The sequence below is a fragment of the Aythya ferina genome, assembly GCF_964211825.1.
Source record: "Aythya ferina genome assembly, chromosome: 12".
Lineage (NCBI taxonomy): Eukaryota > Metazoa > Chordata > Aves > Anseriformes > Anatidae > Aythya > Aythya ferina.
In genome coordinates this window covers 12,266,298-12,283,411 of record NC_140308.1, presented here as the reverse complement: position 1 = coordinate 12,283,411, position 17,114 = coordinate 12,266,298, and the positions used below count along the sequence as shown (strand labels likewise).

At 50.4% G+C, this 17,114-nt stretch overlaps 1 protein-coding gene across 5 annotated transcripts in view; it reads left to right on the top strand.

Moving 5' to 3' along the window:
• The window catches only part of PLEKHG4 (pleckstrin homology and RhoGEF domain containing G4), an 83,769-nt gene that overhangs the window by 38,101 nt on the left and 28,554 nt on the right, over nucleotides 1–17,114 (top strand). For all 5 annotated transcript variants that reach the window (XM_084533725.1, XM_084533722.1, XM_084533724.1 and 2 more), the window contains exons 7-10: nucleotides 2,839–2,925; nucleotides 4,691–4,807; nucleotides 7,129–7,227; nucleotides 8,206–8,354. In XM_084533725.1, the coding sequence (XP_084389851.1) occupies nucleotides 2,839–2,925; nucleotides 4,691–4,807; nucleotides 7,129–7,227; nucleotides 8,206–8,354 (452 nt within the window). The remainder of the gene's footprint in view (nucleotides 1–2,838; nucleotides 2,926–4,690; nucleotides 4,808–7,128; nucleotides 7,228–8,205; nucleotides 8,355–17,114) is intronic.

Sequence of the window (17,114 nt, the reverse complement as noted above, 5' to 3'; positions counted from 1 at the left end):
GGTTCGCTGGGCAGTGGATATGGGATCGCAGTCAATGTGCTGTGCTTGTAGGGTCTCAGAACAGATGTCTCCTTGGGGTCCTTTCTGATCCCTGACACATCTCTGATCCCTGGCAGACTGCCCCTGGAGAGCTCATTTCTCTGCTGCTCTGCTCTCTGCTTCAACAGGATTTTATTTACCTGGCTTTTGTGAAGCCTGCTGGGAAAATGTGGGTGGAATCTCTTCGGTGTGGAGATCCAGGGTTGCTCCTTCAGTTCTGAAGGGATGTTTTCCTCTTGACTCAGCAGTGAGGAGCACTCCACAGTGGATAAGCACCGATCAGATGACCTAATGCCAAGTCCCTTCCTGCTGCAGCTCTCGGGTCTGTTAACCCTACAGAGCCTCCCTGGGGAGGGAAGTCTTTCATCCCAGAGGTTTCTGGGTCAGTATCTGTCAGGCTGAGGAAGCACCTCTTCCATTTTCCATCTTTCTGGAATGAACGCACGAATAGAGTTTTTAAGTGCCCATAGACACCTCCTGGTGCCTGCAGGCAGCTTTCCTACAGTGCCGGGAGAGCCACCTCGTAAGCTGGTGGAAGCTTCTCACCCTCTTTGCCTTCAGTTGTCTTCTGCATGACTTTCCTCCCCATCCTCTTTTGGATATGGGCACTGCTGGCAGTCTTTCTGTCCCGGAGAGCACTGGGAGCAGAGGCAGAACAAAGTGCTGCAGCTAACCTGAGAAGAATTAGGAGCTGCTCCGGCAGCTCTGCACGGAGGAGGAGGAGGGAAGCGCGCAGCGCGTACGTGCTGCAAGAACAGATCGTGCCTGTTCCTGTGGGAAGCTGCATAATGATGCTTTGGAGCAGGATTTGTGCATCAGTGTGAAGCTTAACCCTGCTGCGCCTGTGTGCTGGACCAGAGGGGAGAAGCCTGTTCGTGAAGCCAGGGGTACAGTAGCAGTTCAAAGCAGGAAATTTCTGTGTGCTCCTTGCTCTCGAGGGATGTGTTTCCAAGCCCTGTTGCTTCAGCAGTACGGAGGGCCTTGGTGTGATGTTAAAGACCAGGAAGCTCCCAATGCTCTGGTCTTGTTAGCAGAGGAGGCAAGAGATTGGGCAAAAACCTGCAGGAAAGCTGCTGCAGGTAGCATCCTGCTGCTTCCAGCTCTGCCTGCGTCCCAGAGAGCTTCTGTGAACTGTTCGAGTCCACCCGGGTGGATCCCTCAGGGCTGGATGAGTCTGGCTTTTCTTCAGCCGTTTAAAGAACAAATATGGTGAAAAATACCTCACTTTTCTGGAAATATTTCTTTCTCTTGGACTGGAAAGCTTCTCGGGCTTCTCCCCTGACAGCTCAACTTGTGAATGGTTTTTCAGTTGCTATTTTCAGCAGCAACAAACAAGCAAATGAGTGTTTGGCTGCGGTAACCCTGTTACACCATCGCTACCTTTATCCTCTCTCCGATTGCACATCGCATGACTGCTGGAGTATAAGAGGGATTGTGAAATAATAAATTTCTTTAATTTTTAGAGTCATGACCTGGCTTGGCACTGTGGCTGGTTTTCATCCTTCGGTACTTTTGAGCAGACAAATTTAGAGCTGCATCCTACTGTACTTGTAGGCAAATTCAGTGCTGCTCACACAGCTGCAATGTCTCCCCATGCTCTCTTCAGATGAGCTTTAGTATTTACCTAATTCAGCCTAATTATGCAATACATTCTTTTTGGCCTTTTGATCAGTGTTCAAATAACAGTGAAAGTGTGAATGAAAGGGAGTTGAGACGGCTGAGAAACCTCTGCCTGTTTGGGGAGGTGTTTCAAGCCGGGACTTTTTCCTGCCTGTTCAAAAGGATCCTCTCTTAGCACTACAGAGAAATGTCTTCTCCTTTGCTCTGCAACCTCTGCTGCTGCCCGTGCTTGCAGGATTGGGTTGTGCTGGCGTTGTTTCTTAATTGCCACGCTGGGCAGCTCAGGCTCTGCGGGGCGATAGGCACCTGCCTCTGCACTGGAGCATTTATTTAATCAGGGCTCCCTTCTTGCCATGGTGCGGGTTTCCTACAGCTCGAGCGATACCAAGAAGGATTTGTTGCTGGACAGGTTCCGAGATTTTTGCAGAGGCAAAAGACATCTCGGAGACATTTAGATAGGGTGGCTCTTAGTTAATCACACGGAGTGACAGCTTCTCCTTGCTGCCCAGCTCCAGGCATCGTGTGTCTAGTGGGCCCTGTCGCCGTGGTCTGAATGCTCCTGCTACGTTTCCCTGTTCCTGCTGTTGCTCTCTGCCTGTTTCTTGCTTCCCTGTAGAGTGCTTCTGTAATTGGAGAGCTGATCCTGGATCGCAGAGTTTGAGCTACAGCTGCCAGACGTCCCTTGGGATGTCCAGATAGGAATTTCTGTTGGTTTAACGCTAGCAACAGGATGCGAGTCCTTGATTGTGAGTTGGCAGTGAGTAAAGAGGAGATGACATTTTTTGGCACTGCGTGGAAAAAAACTTCCTTTCGGTTAGGAGAAACGACCAGGGAAATTATCAAGAAAAAACTTGGACATTGCACATAATTCCTTTTAGTTATTTTTTTTTCCTCCCCCGACACGTCCCGGTGTATAAGGCTGCATTTTTTTAGTGTAGCCAGGACCTGACCTCTTTCATTGCTTCCTTAAATATTGCATTACTCGTTGATCTGAAGCAAACTACCTTCAGGACGTAGCCCTGGTGCTCTGCAGAATGGCCTCCCCTGTTCCTGGTGACTTCCTTCCAGGCTTCCCCAACGCCTTTGAAGGATAAAATCTCTTGTACAAAGCTGATACAGCACGTTCTCCTTAGCATCCCAGATGGATAGGTGATGGTTTTGCACTCTGTTCTCTTTCAGGACATGGATCCTCACTGTATTCATGGAGTACTGCTTCTGGTTGAAAGAGATCTGACTTTTCGGGTGGAGAAGCCGGCAGCGGGACAGGTAATGGAAACGTTTGTCCAGGGCTTGCTGGGGAGCCGTTGATTTCCTGTTTAACTCCAGGCAGCGAGTTCTCTGTCCACTCACACGTTTATTCTCACATGAAATCTCTGTAGTTCTCTTTATTTTATGGTTGTGGTCTATTACGGGTGTGGTATTTATAGGGCTGTAAAGTTTATGCGAGCTGAACATATCTCTGTCAGGCTGTGCTTATCGTTGAGTCCATCACCGACGTGTGTGCCGTAATTATGGCAGGCTGCTGGGGCCCTTGAGACGCAGGGGGTGTGCTGGGGGCACGGAGGAGTCCTGCACCACTAATGCAGATGATTTGCATGCTCTTCTGTTAATAGGGGAGAAAATAGTTGGTCAGGAGGAGATCCCATTCCGCTAAATCCGGGGCTCCATCCTGTGAAGGTGCTTGTTGCTTCGCAGGCTTTTGCCTAGCTCACGTTCCCTCTCCTCGTAGCTGCTGAGAGACTTCTGCAGGAGGGGGAAGAGGAGAAGTGTGTGTGTCAGGTTCCCTTTGCAGCTGAAAAGGTTTGGGAAGACGAACAGAAGGTGCTAACGGAGGGGGGAGGCTGATCTCAGCAGCACCGAACACCCCCATTAGAAGGAAACCTGCCTTGGTGTTCCGCAGCTGTACACGAAACGCAGGCTTTCAGCCTCTCATTGTCTGTGGTGAGCGAGCAGAGCATCAGGCTGCTTCTTAGTCATCTCCCTCTGCACCAAGCCTGTTAGGAGCTGCAGGACTGGACTGAAATTCCATGCCTGCCATGAAATCCTGTAGGTTTCAGAGTAGCCAGGCCCTCCCTGTGGATGAAAACGTTGGGAATAGCGTCATGTTTGCGTGTGGTGTGCTGCCCTGAAAGGCTAACAAACAGTAAACACTCCTCGTCCGCTTCCTCATTTCCCCCATGTGAAAGAATTTGAGGTGCACAGGGGGTGTGCAGGTGTGTGCATGCAGGCAGAGCTCCAGGAGGCGTTATTTAAAAGCGCTGAACAGCTCCAAAGTGTGTAGGAGGAAACGGCAAAGGCTGATAAAGTCACACGGGGAGGAATTGGAAGCATCCTCGCTATTTCATAAGGAGGTGAAAACTTCACAGGGTATGTGTGGGGTTAAATGTCTGCACCTGAGCTCCTGGTGTCTGGGCTGGCTTCCACATACCTTCAGGAGCACTTGTCTGCTTCTCTAGCGTGCTCTGGTGAGGTGCTACAGGCTCACAGAAGGCGAGTTATCAGTGTCAAAATCTAGGAAAGACTTGGAGCGAAGAGCTGCTGTGGTGCCTGGAGAGCTGAGGGTAGGGCAGAGTCTGCTCTCCGAGAGGGAGACCTCAGAGGTTTTCCAGGAAGCGAGATGGAGAAGCTGGGGGCTGGATTTAACCTCTCAGGCTCTCCAAACAAATGCAAATCACAACCCAGCGTGCGAGCATGGGAGGGAGTTGCTCTGCTTAGACTTGGAGGTATTGGCTCCAGCGAAGGCTGGCTGCTGCCAGACTTCCATCACAGATGTTCTGCTTGGTAAAACAACGTGTTGTGGCCTGCGTTCCCTCAGGGTTCGCCCACAAAGCTGCGCAGCAAACTGCTCGAAGATTGAATTGATGTTTTTTTCCTTCATATTCCAGATACACACAGTGTGCCTTGTTTCTATGCAAGATAAATAAAGGAAAAAAAAACTCTGTCTCTCGTTAACCTTCCCCTCCTCCGTGCCAACACTCACTGCCCTTTTCTCTAATGCCGATGTGCTTTTATTTCTTCTATTCCCATGCAGTTTGAGATTCTCACCTCCATGAAATCCCTCCATAAGCACATAGACAGCTCCCAGCTGCCGCTGGAACTGGATGGGACCTTCCCTTACTGCCACCGGGACTGGCTAAGCTTCCGCATGGTAAGTGGGATGTGTTCTCTGGTGTCTGAGGGAAGGAATGGCACGGTAAGAGAGGAGCCTGTCAACAACCAGGCCTACAAGCATTAAAAGACAGTGCATTAATTCAGGTTTGACCATATTTGAAGGGAAAGAAGGAGCAGCATCCTGCTTTGTTGTTTGTGGCACTTCACTTAAACTTTGAGGCTTAAGGGCAGACGCTTCTTGTGCTAATCCCGGGAGATGTCAGTACCCCATCATCAAAAACTAAAAAATAATAAAAAATGGTTAGATCTTGTTGGGTTGCAGGCAGGTTCTCCAGACAGCACCGAGCTACCTGGGGAAAACTGCCATCCAGGTGGGAGTCAAACTTGGAAGCTCCCGATAATCATTTCAGATGCTTACAGGAACATCTCTTTCCTCCTTTGTTCACTTGTTTACCAAAGTTGTCATCAAATTTGAACTGTTTAGAAAACATCTAAAGTAAAAAGACAGAGAAGATCCAGCCTTGGGGTGCGCTGTTTCGCTGCTGTGAGTGTGCCTTGGCACCACGATCCTGTTTGACCTCCCTGTGGAAACATTTGAGGCGACCCAGGTTAAGCCTCAGGGACAGAGGGGCTGAAACTGCAGCACCCAGGCGCAGTCTGCAAGGGAGGGAGCCCCAGCAAAGGGTGCTGCAGCCACCAAGGCTGCGCTGATGATATTTGGCAGGGCTGCAGATGTTGCTGGCCGTGCAGCAGGGGGTGTGCAGACTGCCAGGAGGCTGCAAAAGTAGCAGCTGTGGCGCCAGCACCAGCCCCGCGTGCGCCCTTGCTGCGGAGGGCGCGTAAGTCCTGCGGCTCGTGTGCTTGTTGAATCTTTACAAGCTGTACTGAGACATGATTTGGCACGCGGAGATGAGACGGGATTAAAGCTCGGTAAATCCGCGCACAAATTGGCTGTCTTCACGTTGGCGTTTGACTTGCTCGCCCCGCCGGATGACAGAGCCGCCACCTCTGCTTCCAAACCATTCCGAGCTCGCTGCGCAGGGCGCTGCGTGGCGCAGCATTCGAAGCAGGTTGTGGTGTCACTGATACAACTCTGTTGTGTTGCTGGTGGAAAGCTTTGGCAATCAGGCTCAGCATGTGCCACATGTTAACTTACCTTCTCCAACTTGTTTCAGAACCCATTTTTTTAAAAACTCGCATCTAAAAAGCACCAAACCCATGCTGATGCAACAGAAACACAGAAGCCTGATTTTGGTGCCTAGGCTTGAATCGGAGGTTTGTTTGGCAGCAAGGAAGCTTTGCAGCAGGACACGGATTCGGTTTTTGGACAGGGTTGAGAAAAGCTTGAGAGCTGAGGTGCTCAGCCTGGGCAAAAGGATAATTCTGGAAGGCAGGAGCATGACACCAGACTCCCCCTTGTTTCTGTGCCTTACGTTTTACTGTGCAAAATGTTACCAAAGGGAGTTGGTGTAGGGATGGGTCTGTTTGGGTTGCCTGTTTGTGTAATGCACTGCACGTGATAATGACCCATATGCTCAACCCCTTTTAGATCTGCAGCTGTGTGGCAAACAGATTTATTTCCTGCCTCAGCGATCTCACCTGCATCCTGCCTGCTAATCCGTCCCCTCTGGGGCTGTTCCAGCACTCCAAAGAGGGAGTTAAATTCAGGAAAGATTCAAACCGCAGCTTTTTCTTTTTTTTTTTTTCCTTATTTTTTTGAATAGCTCTTCCTCCCTTCCCTGATTACAGTGGCTAGAGGGTGGCATTTGGGAGTCTTTATCAGTGACTGTTTAGAAAAGTAGCCTCCTCCCCTGTGTGTGAAATTGTGGTTGGTGGTTTTTTCCCTCAGAGAGGAGGGACTTCAGATTGGCTACTAGTTTAAGGTGCTCTAATTGTGGAAGCTTTCCAGTTTCCTAACCTTTAATTTACACTACTTTTAATATGAAGAGGAATGATTTAAAGTATAGAAATTGTACTCGTTCTAAGTTTTGCTCCTCCAAACTGCACTCATAGTGATTCATCTGAGTGGAAAGTTACAAGAAATGCTAATCATAGAAGAATGTGGGACATAATTGTACTGATTTTCTTTTCTTTAAAAGCATGGCCCAGACATGCCGCGGTGAGTTTGTAAGGTCTGTACAGAGGACTTGGTACAGAGTGATGCATCTGAAGCCTGTGATGGCTTCTGGGCTTCTTTTTGCTGATGATACAGCTTCACCAATGGTATAATTGAACCCCTGGGTTAACGCGTTTGATCCTGACTTGATTTCTGTCCTTTTAACCTTCTGCGAGCTGAGAAGGTGGCTTTCTCATCAGCTGTGAGACAATGATCTCTGCCTTGGTCCTTTCCTCTTGTAGAAACTGGAACACTTGCTACAAGGATGCCAAGGGGCTTATGCCTTCCTCCAGGGAGCCATTCACAAAGTGGAATCTGGAAAACTACCAGAAAGAGCTGAGGTAAGCATGCAGAACACGCTGCTGCGTGGAGGAGCTGGTTCTTTGACCCCTCGCTGTCAACCCAAGAGATCTCCTCTTGAGTTGTGCTCGTTGCTGCTGGATTGCGTGCTGTGTAGAGAGACGTCAGAGGAGCGGGGCGGAAAGGAGGAAGAGATATAAGAGATGAGTATTTTATAGAGGAAAAAATAACATTAACAGGCAACAGAAACACCAGAGAGAGCCGTAAGCTGGTTTCAGAAAAGGGGCAGAGAAATCTGCTGTGTTTGCCAGCGAACTTCAGCGATGCAGTTAACTGTGTCGGTTAGGGGCAAGGCAAGATGATTTACGTTGGCAGGGTGGATGTGAAGCGTTCTGTGCAGCTCTGCAGCTGCCACTGCCTTGGTGGCTCTAGTGCTGAGCAGCCACCTCGGGTTAGCTCGCGTGGCCTGCCTGAAGTTACGTGGCAGCACGGTTTTCACGAGGCCAAGGCTGTGCTGCGGCTCTGGCTTTGCTGCCTCTAGAAGAGAAATTTGGAAGGAGGCAAGAGGAAGGTGCAGAGACCAAGCTGGTGTTGTTGCAAACACGTCATCCCTTCTTGGGAAGCCACCTGGGTACATGGGCACATCCACCAACCCTTTGGGTGCATCCTGTCCCACAGCTTGTGCCGTGCAGGTCTGGCTCTAAGAAGAGCAGGAGCTAGCTGTGAGTGGAACATGAGGCTGAAAATAATGATTCTGTGCTCAGCAAATGGAGCACGTTAGGAGTTCGGTTTCAATTTTAGCCTGGTGGGCAAAGTATTGAGGGCATAAGGAACACTTCATCACTTTGGACGTGGCAGGCTTGAGAGAAACAGCCCTGGGAACCAAGCTCCCTCTGTCCTAGGGTGGGACAAGGTGAGATGTGGTTTGGGTTGGGCTGTGCCCTGTTGTTTTTTTTCCCTGTTCCCTCATTGCCCATACGTTGCTGTGACCGCTCATCTCACTCTTACAATCCCTGCAGGAGGCGGCTGTGCTGCTGAGGAATTACAGGCAGCTGATGAAGAACGTTCTGGAAGACGCGCGGCTGGTCCGGCTGCAGCTGGAGGGTGGAGCGCTCCTGGCCAGGCTGAGGAAGGAGGAATCTTGTGTCACCCTCACCCGCGACTACAGGTGAGCCCCAGCGGGGTGGGAGAGGAGGAGCAGGAGGTGAGCAGAGAGCAGGCAGGGGCAGCCTGGCCGTGACCCATCCGTGGTGCAGGCCAGTGTGGTTTCGTGTGTAGTGAGGGCTTCTGCTGGAAACAGCAAAAGTAAAGAGCATAATGAATTGTACGCTTATCCTGGCTGCTCTTTCCTCAGGCTAAAAATTCATCCCTTCCTGGCTGGGTTCATTTAGATGGTCCTTTAAGTTCTCTTTCCAAGCCAAACCTCCCGTAGCGAGGAGGGGGCCGGATGCTTTGTGCACCCCTGATGCACAAAGGCTGCCTTGATGATGCCGGTGATCAGCCTTTGGGTCCGAGGTGTTATCAGGGTGCGATTTGCCAAGGCCCTCCTTATGTAAGGGGATTTCCAAGGACCTTGACTGCGAGGAATGCTTTCTGGCTCCAGCAAGCGCTGATCTCTTCACACATTGGTGCGGTTTGCACAGCAAATATTCTCTGCCCGTTTGCAGAATTGGTATGAGAAGCGGGGGGGAGTGAGAGAGGCCAGCTGTTTGAAATCCCCGGGGCGTTGCACAACTCCTGTTTGTACTGCTAAAACACCTGAAGCCTATCAGCGTGTGAAGGCCTCTGTGCTATGTGCTGTGCAAACAGCAGGGCAGCCCTTGCACCCAGGAGCTTCCAGCCCCAGCAGGAGGGAGATAAGTGCTGCTGCGTGGGTATGGCGGGGGCACAGCGCACGGCCGGGCAGCGAGGGATGGCCCCGTGCATCTGCAGCCTGGCCCTCATTAAATTCTCTGTTGCCATCACAAGCTGAAAGGTTTAAAGAAGGGAACAGAGGGAAGATAAGAAAGCAGCTTGCAGGGTGTCTCACCCGAGCGCAGGGAAAAGAAGGTTTCTCTCTGAAAATCCAAGTGGATGAGGGTGCGAATTGCTGCCTGTCGCTGGGAGGCCAGGGTTGGCATTTTGGGGCTGAGTGTGAGGGGAGCCAGGGGCCCAGCGGTGTCACCCTTCCGTTTCCCTGCCTGCTGTGACTCCTGCCAGCAGCTCTGGCAAGCCGCGAGGGCTCACTTCTTTTGCTGAAATGTTTGAGTGCTCTTGATGCAGTTTGGAGCAGAATTGGGACAATGCAGCCTTTTTATTCTGACGTGGTGTGAGAAGCACGCATAATGCAGGTTGTTGTGGTTTGTGTGCGCCTTTTTTCTCTCCCTTTAAAGCTGCTGCGAGTTGATTAAAATTAGAGTCTTCAGAGAATGGGGAGAACACGCTCGCTTTTTATGTTTTGTTTTGTTTTCAAGCTAAACCTGTGTTCTTGTGCAGGGAAATGATCAACTTTGAAACCTGAGCTGACAGAGCCCCTAAGGATAATTTACTGCTTTGATTACCTTAGCGAGGGCAGGGGTGGGACACACACACACAGCGCTTTGATTGCGCAGTGTTTGAGCACATGCCGAGGCTGTGTAGCATTTTCCCTCTTTAATTCAGGTCGTATTTGTTGCCTACCGGTGTGAATGGAGCGTGTATGCTGCAGGTCGGATACGTGGGGCTCTGTCCAGCCTGAGGAGCTTTAACCGAATGCAGATGGAAAATGGTAGTCGTATTTTAGGCTGTGGAACGGTTGCAGATCCTAAATTCCATGCGGTGCTTTAAATAAGGAAATGCCTGCTTGTTGTGTAAGTCAGATGCTCAGGGCAGTGCGCTAAAGATGTTCGCTCTTCGCTGCTCCAGGATCCTTGGCAACGAGGAGAAAGGCTCCACGGCTTGGCCAGAGAACTCTGCATAAGGCACTGCTACTTCTAGATCCTCCACAGATTGCACCTTTAGCTCCTCCTGTCCAAATTGCTGTGCAGATTTAGAGGTTCTGGGCTCTGTTACCCTGTGAAGGCTCCTGGGTTGGCTGCCTTAGCGAACAGGATCAAAGCAGGGTTGTAACAGAGCCCTGCAGTTGGCCTCCTAAGCTAGCGTGCAGTGGGTGCTGATGGATGTGGGTCCACCCTGAGCCTTTGGGTGCTGATACGTGAAAATGGAACAGAACCAGCTGTGGCTGTGCGCTCAGCAGGGCCTGTTCATCGCTTTTCTGAGCTTGTGAGTTGTAAAATTTTGATCAGTGCTGAAGTCTTTAATCCTCCTCCCCCCTCCCGGCACTTGAAATATAAGTATTTACAAAAGCGAAATGGTTTTGTCCTTCTGAGCCTCCTTATGGCTTTTGTTAATCACATCACATTGTTTTAGTGTTTTTTTTTCCCCTTGTGTTGCAAAAACCTGATCAAGCAAAGAGTCACAACAGCCCAGACTTCTTAGTCTGCAGTTGTGAGGCCAGCTCTGAGCAGGTAACGGACAAAATCTGCAAGAACTGCGTGTAAGTAGAGGCAAAAGTTTTAGGAGCAGGAGTTTTCTGTAGTCTTTAGCTTTAATTAGTTAAAATATGCCGACAATAAATACAGGGCTAATAATAAAAAGCATGATTTTTCTGAAGAGGCACAGATGGGAAGGACAAGCCCAGCTACGCCATCACCATGAGACTGAAGAAACAAGAGATCTGCTTGCTACTTTTGTAGGGGATGTGTCCTGCCAACTCTCAAGGCTGACTTTCCTTCTAGCTTGTAGCCTCGCGTGGCAAAAAATAAAATCCTGAAGTGGTAAGAGCAGAGAGGTACAAACCAGTTGGAAAACACGTAAATAATGCTTAGCTGCAGGTTGGAAATAGCATCCTGAAATAGGCAAGCAAGCAGGCTGCTCTGTGCAGTCATTCTTCAGAAATGCAACTTCTCCCTTGGGGCTGCTTTTGGCATCTTTCCCTGCTCTGCCCTCCTGGAGAGCCAGGATGCCCTTTGGAGTGTTTGGTGCTGCAGAGCACTGGGACCTTGCTGCTGCTCGGGTCTGACCTGGCCTTTGGGTCACCTGAGAGGTGCTGCAGCACCGGGGCAGTGGCTGTGGCTGGTAACTGCTCTCTGTCCCCGGTGTGAGCTGACCTGGAGTCCCCGTGCTCTTTCTCACCAAGTAGTGCTGTAAAAGAGAAGCCTTGCTCACCAGCTGCTGGTCCACAGAGGGAAAGGCACTCCGAGCAGTCTTTGTTTGGATCTCGCCACCGTCCCACCTCCAGGAAGACCAGGCTGAACCTGGCCGAGGTGGGGGTGTGGTACCGGTGAGCCTGAATCCTGCTGGTGCCTCCTTCAGTGCTGTAAGGATAGCTCCTGATAGCTCCAGCACCCGATGGTGCAGGAGGGCTGCTGAATCCAGCTTTGCCACTTATTTATTGTTAGAGGAGCCGGCAGGGTTTAAACACAGCACATTTGGTGGCGCAGCAGCTGCTGCGCTGAAGGCTCAGAGCTTCTTCGGGTCTGTTAGCACAGGAGTTGAAAGGGTTCCAGGTTTTGCTGCGCCAGCCTTCCTGGGGATTGAAGTGCCAAGCCATTAGGCTGGCCGAAGTTCCTGTTGGTGAGTGTGGACAAATGCCGTGGAGACATCCACCGCTTCGGTGCTGTTAATAGATAGTTTTTTTATTATTATTTTTGGACAGGAAGTCTTTAATGAACTCAGTCTTTAAGTTTTGTAGGGCTGGCTGGCAGGTGTGTCTCTCTCTGGCTTTGGGATATCTCATGTATCGATCAACCACCCTGTGGCTTGGGAACAACTCACCCCGCCAGCTGTAGAAGGCGTACCAACACATCGCTTATTTTGGGGTGGATTTTGAAGATTCCTTTGACACTTCCATCGTAATTGGGAAGCTGCCCAAAGCCGGGCAGCAGCAGTGGGAGCTCTTACTAAGGCAAGGGGTCAGCGCGGGGACCGGGCAGTGAGGCAGAAGCTTCTAACCTGTCTTCAGCCAGATGTTTTCCACTGTTGTTCTCATTATTGCTGCTCTTCTGGCGTGGCCAGGAGCTGGGAATGCCTGCCAAGGTGAGGTGTCCAGTGCTGCCTTTCGTCCTCTCGATACACCATGAGTCAGAAGTGGAGGAAAGGAAATACAAACAATTTTTATTAATGTAAAGGTGCCTGCCTTACACCAGTCGAACCAGAATGCGCCTGGTGCATGGCTCTGCTGGCAAACCTGCACTTAGCGCGGCCCAGGAGTGGAATCGCATCACGTCCTGCCTGCTGGTGGGCAAGGTGGCCACAAGAATAGTAGCGAGAGCTGGAAAAAAAAAAAAAAAAGAGGAAAACCTCAGATGGTGAAAGCATGGCCAGGTTGGGTGCTGGGCTCTGTGCAGCACGGAACCAGAAAAATCATCATCTCTTCCCCCGAGCTTCTCATCTGAAAAGAATTTGTGCTTGCAAGCTGTGAATAAACAGCTTATAAATAGACGGAGGAGAGAAGCCTCCTTTTGTTTGCGAAGGCAGTGTCGTTAGCCTCTGCTCTGAGGGTGGAGTGGGGAGAGCCAAGAGCTGGTTCTGTCGGCTGGCTATTTTTAGTGTGGCTCGGTGATCTGGATGGGAGCCCTGGGTGGGGACCTGGGCTGAGCAGAGGTAATGGGCAGCGCGGAGCCGGCTTCCTGAGCAGCAGCTGCCAGGTTCCTGATGCTAAACCCGACTTGATTACAGCAGCAGAGGCTGCCCGTGCAGCTAACACCGTGCTTAAACCTGCCTGCAGAGGATCCTGGGCTGCCTCGAGCGATGCTTGCTTGGGTCTGGCTGTCCCCACGTGGCCATGTCTCAGCGCCCTGTGTTTGCTCCTCCACTGCTCAGGACAGGGAAGCAATTCCAGTTAAGTGGTGACAGAGCCGGGCCTGCGTCATCTGGGCGGTGGAGAAGCCCTGCAGTGGTTCCTGTCACCCAGCATGATTTTGCAGACAGAAATCAGTGAATAGAAACTCCAAATCTTACGTATTTTCAGAGAGATTTCCTTCCAGGTTTGGGAGGATGTAAGGACCAGCTGGATCAGCTAACCAAGAGATGTGACCAGGTCTTTGCTCCACCTGAGGCCTTTGAAATTAGGATTTAGATGTTCCTTCATGCTCCGTATCAGAGTGCATCCACAGCTTGTGCTGCTAATAGGATCATCCTGCTCCTCTGCACTGGTCTTCCCCTTCTGAACGACATCTGCATGGTGCTGCAGGAGCTCGTGTCTGTGGGGCAAGACTCCTGTGGGAAGCAGCTCCTCGGATGCTCCAAGACAGTTGACCCTGGGAGCTTTGGGACCTTTCATGCTACCACTTTTCCACAGCGCACACCCCTGCCGTGCCCTGCGAGATGCGCCTTTCAATGGTAAATACATTTTGCATATTTCTTCTGGGAGCCTGCTCCGAAAACCTTCATCTTCAGGTTCAAATAAACTCTGGGTGCACCTTGAAGTGAGATGAAAAACCCGCGCTGAAATCCTGGCCTCAGAGTTTGGCAGCCCTCTGCCACGAGACGCCTCTGCGCTGTTGCTGGTGCCGCAGAAGATGCTGACAAACACAAAACCTTTGGCCCTCAGCGGTGCCTGGGTGGCAGCGCTCATCCACGGCCAGGTTTGTTTGTGTCAGGCGGAGGGAGGAGCGCTCGGCGACACTTCTATCCAAACGCAGGCCGTGCTGCTTGGTATTCATTTTCTTTACAGTCTAACCTGTTCCCTGTGTTTGCGTGGTGGTTTTTAGCCTGGCAAAAAGCACTTACGCTCGCATTAAACAAACCTTGTTGCTCTGCACATAAAGGAGCGTGGAGCCGTTGTCGTTCTGGGTGTGCGAAGTGCTGTGTGGAGCCTCTCGTGGTGCTTGCAGGGCTCTTCTCAGGTAAGTTTTCATTGTTCTTTGAGGCTTTTCCTGAGAGGATCCCTCTCGTCTTCCGCTCTGCTGTTCGTTTTCTACTACATTATGTCCTGAATCTTCCTGGATTCAGTGGGACTTTACCCAGAAGACTCCCTTTTTGCTTATTGTTTGCGATCTTTGTCACGCCACCAGGGCATTAGCTAATTAACGACACGCTGTGAGGTTTTTTTATCTGTTTAAAAATATGACGGAAAAAATGGCAAAAAGTTTCCAGTATAGGATGTCAGCTGGACCGCCCGAAATTCCTGGCTCAGCCCACCCCATCCCGCAAGCACCGTGGTTTGTGCAGCTGAGTTGGGGTGGCTGTTCCTGCTGCCGGGGTAGTTGATAGCACAGCCACTGCTACGACCTGTGTTGTAAAGACTGGGAGCGTGTGAAAGGAGGACGTGGCTCGCAGTGGGTACATAAATTTGAGCAGAGCATCTTGAAACCCTTGAGGTCCTAACTCCAGGAGCACAGCTGACCCAGATACCGAGTGTAAATATTACCAGGTTGGAGTACATGGGGTGAGGTTTTGGAGGTAAGAGTTGTTTCCAGCTGGTAGAAGACCACAGCTGGAAGCTTGGTGGTCCCAGAAGAGCGTGGCCATGTCCTGTCACAGGCTCCACTGCGGGGTGAGCTGCCCCAGGAAGTTGGCTCTTTGTTGCCTTTTTGTTGGGTTTCTTCGGGTCAGGTTTACAGATCGTACTGGGGTTTATGCTCAACCAGTCTGAACACAGTTTGATTGCAACCGAATGCAAGTCAGGCCGGGAAAAGAATCCGAGGTAGCAGTTGGTGACCACACCTGGATATTTAACCTGTGTGCTTCAATCCCATTGCTCTGGAGGGACTCCAGAGGATATTTCTCCTGCAAACACGTTTAACCAAACTGTGCTCCAGAGAGGGCTCTCGGCGGTTATGGGACGCAGTGCATTGTATTAATTGGTTGAGTTGCTCCCCGTGCACGTGCTGGTCAGGGAGCCTGGTGAGGAGGGATTCGGTTGGGGCTGTGGTCTCAGCAATCCTCTGTTCCCACCGCGACCAGCAAGCATCCCGCAGGCAGCCCCGAGCTTGGGGTTTGACCGCCCTGCCCTTCTAAGGACACTTTGGGGTTCAGAGCACTGCGCCCAGCTGCTCAAATACCTTAATTAGGTAACGAAAACCACCGTGACTATTTGGGTGCTGCAGACAATAATTACAGTTTATTTAGCGATACCTGCATTAGCTTCATGATGGCTTGTCCAAATTTTAACCTCAGCTGCCTGCGAACTTTTCAGGCTGACGAGCAGGAATTTGCCTTTGAGGTTGACCTCATTTTATGGGATGATTACGAATACGGCAGTCTGGTAGGTTGCTACCAGGATGCATTAATGGCCAAGAAAATCTCTAATGCATTTCTGTTGCTGCAAAACACCCCCCAGGCACACGAGACTTTCCCTGTGAAGCCGGAAGAATTTCTTCCTGAAGCGTTGTTCAGGATGCGCGATGACTGGTAGGCCAGCTATCAGCACAGATGATCTGGGCGATGTCCTTGGAGCAGGTCGTCCTTTAAATGTCCTAGCTGCCAGATCCTATTCCTGTTCTTCCAAAGCCGGTGGAAACATCCACTAGGAAAGTTCAGCACTAGGAATAGAAGACTAGATGAAGGTAATGGCGTAACATCTGGCTGTGTTTCTTCCAAATTACAGAGATCAGGGATATCTGATTTTCCTGGGAAAGCTGGAGGAAATCCACCTAACCACCATCCAGCACACCAACAGGAGGCAGAGTGTCTGTGCTCCTTCCATCCCCAACTTTTTACCATTTTAAAACTGACCAAGGCTAGGCAGAGGATGTATTCTGCTTTTAGCCCTCCCTCTAGGTTGGTTCCTCTCTTGGTCAGAGCCATTTATCAAGGGGCAGAGCTGCAGAGCAGCGATGGGTCTGCTGCTTCCCTCCCCGTGATCTCTGTGTGCAGCTGGGAGGCACGGCTCCTGCAGCACCTGCTTTTGCAAGCCTGCTGGATGCCTCCTCTGTGGCCTCGTGTTTCTGTAAACAAACCAGGTATTTTGCTTAGAAAACTGAAGTGTAACTCTCCAAGGCTATAGCTTTTGTGAAGGATGGATTCAGACAGAAATGGGCTTTCTAAATTATAGGTTTAAAATTACCCTGCCATTATACAACAGCTTGGCACTCCTCCAGAAAACTGAAGATGTTTGGAGTCTTTTCCACTGAAACGATAATTACCCAATGAAAACAGGATTTGGGGAAACATAAACTGACATCAAGCTACTCCTTTTTGCTATAAATTATATTGAATCTGCACTATTGCAAAATTACTTTGGATGATTTGAGCATGGAAGAATGCAGCGAAAGACTCCTATTACCGCACTCACATGTACAGGGAGGCTGCAGTGCATCCAAACGTACCCAAGCTTAGACAAGACTTTCCACTGACTTCAAACAACTCGCTGCTTTTCTTCCTCAGAGCTGCTCAGGCCACTATTAAAATATCTTCAAGGTGCTGAACATCCCTGTGTTTCCATTTGTGTGCCAGGATAGAAGCCGCTTTTGGTCCTTCGACCACGTTTTCAGTGCTTGTTTGAAGCTTTTGAAAGCATCAGCACTCCAAGCTGCCTTGAAAGCAGTGAAGGGCAGGAATGGAAAAACTGTGTCTGAAAAAGGAAATAGCTGCGTGTGCAAGGTGTAATTTTGCTGTGCAGCTCCTGGTTGCAAGGTATCGTTGAGTTTACTGGGGCTCCAGAAGTGATTTAGGAAGGAAATTAGAAAGTTTATCAGCAAATGGGTGTAGGTAAACAGCTGGGCAGAGATCTGGGATGACGTGCGCGGTGCTGAAGGATACTTTTGGTGAGAGCTGGAAGTGCTTAAGGGAATCCAAAAAAAACCAAACTTCCCCATTGGCTGTAATTCTTTGTGTGCCTCGGTTTGTGTACCTGCTGCGTACGATGGGGAAGGGGTTGTGCTCGCCTCTGTGCGAAAGAGTGCGAGATGGATGTTAGGCAGAGCCTGTCGGGCAGCTAAAAGTGAGCTGTCAAGAGCTGACAGCG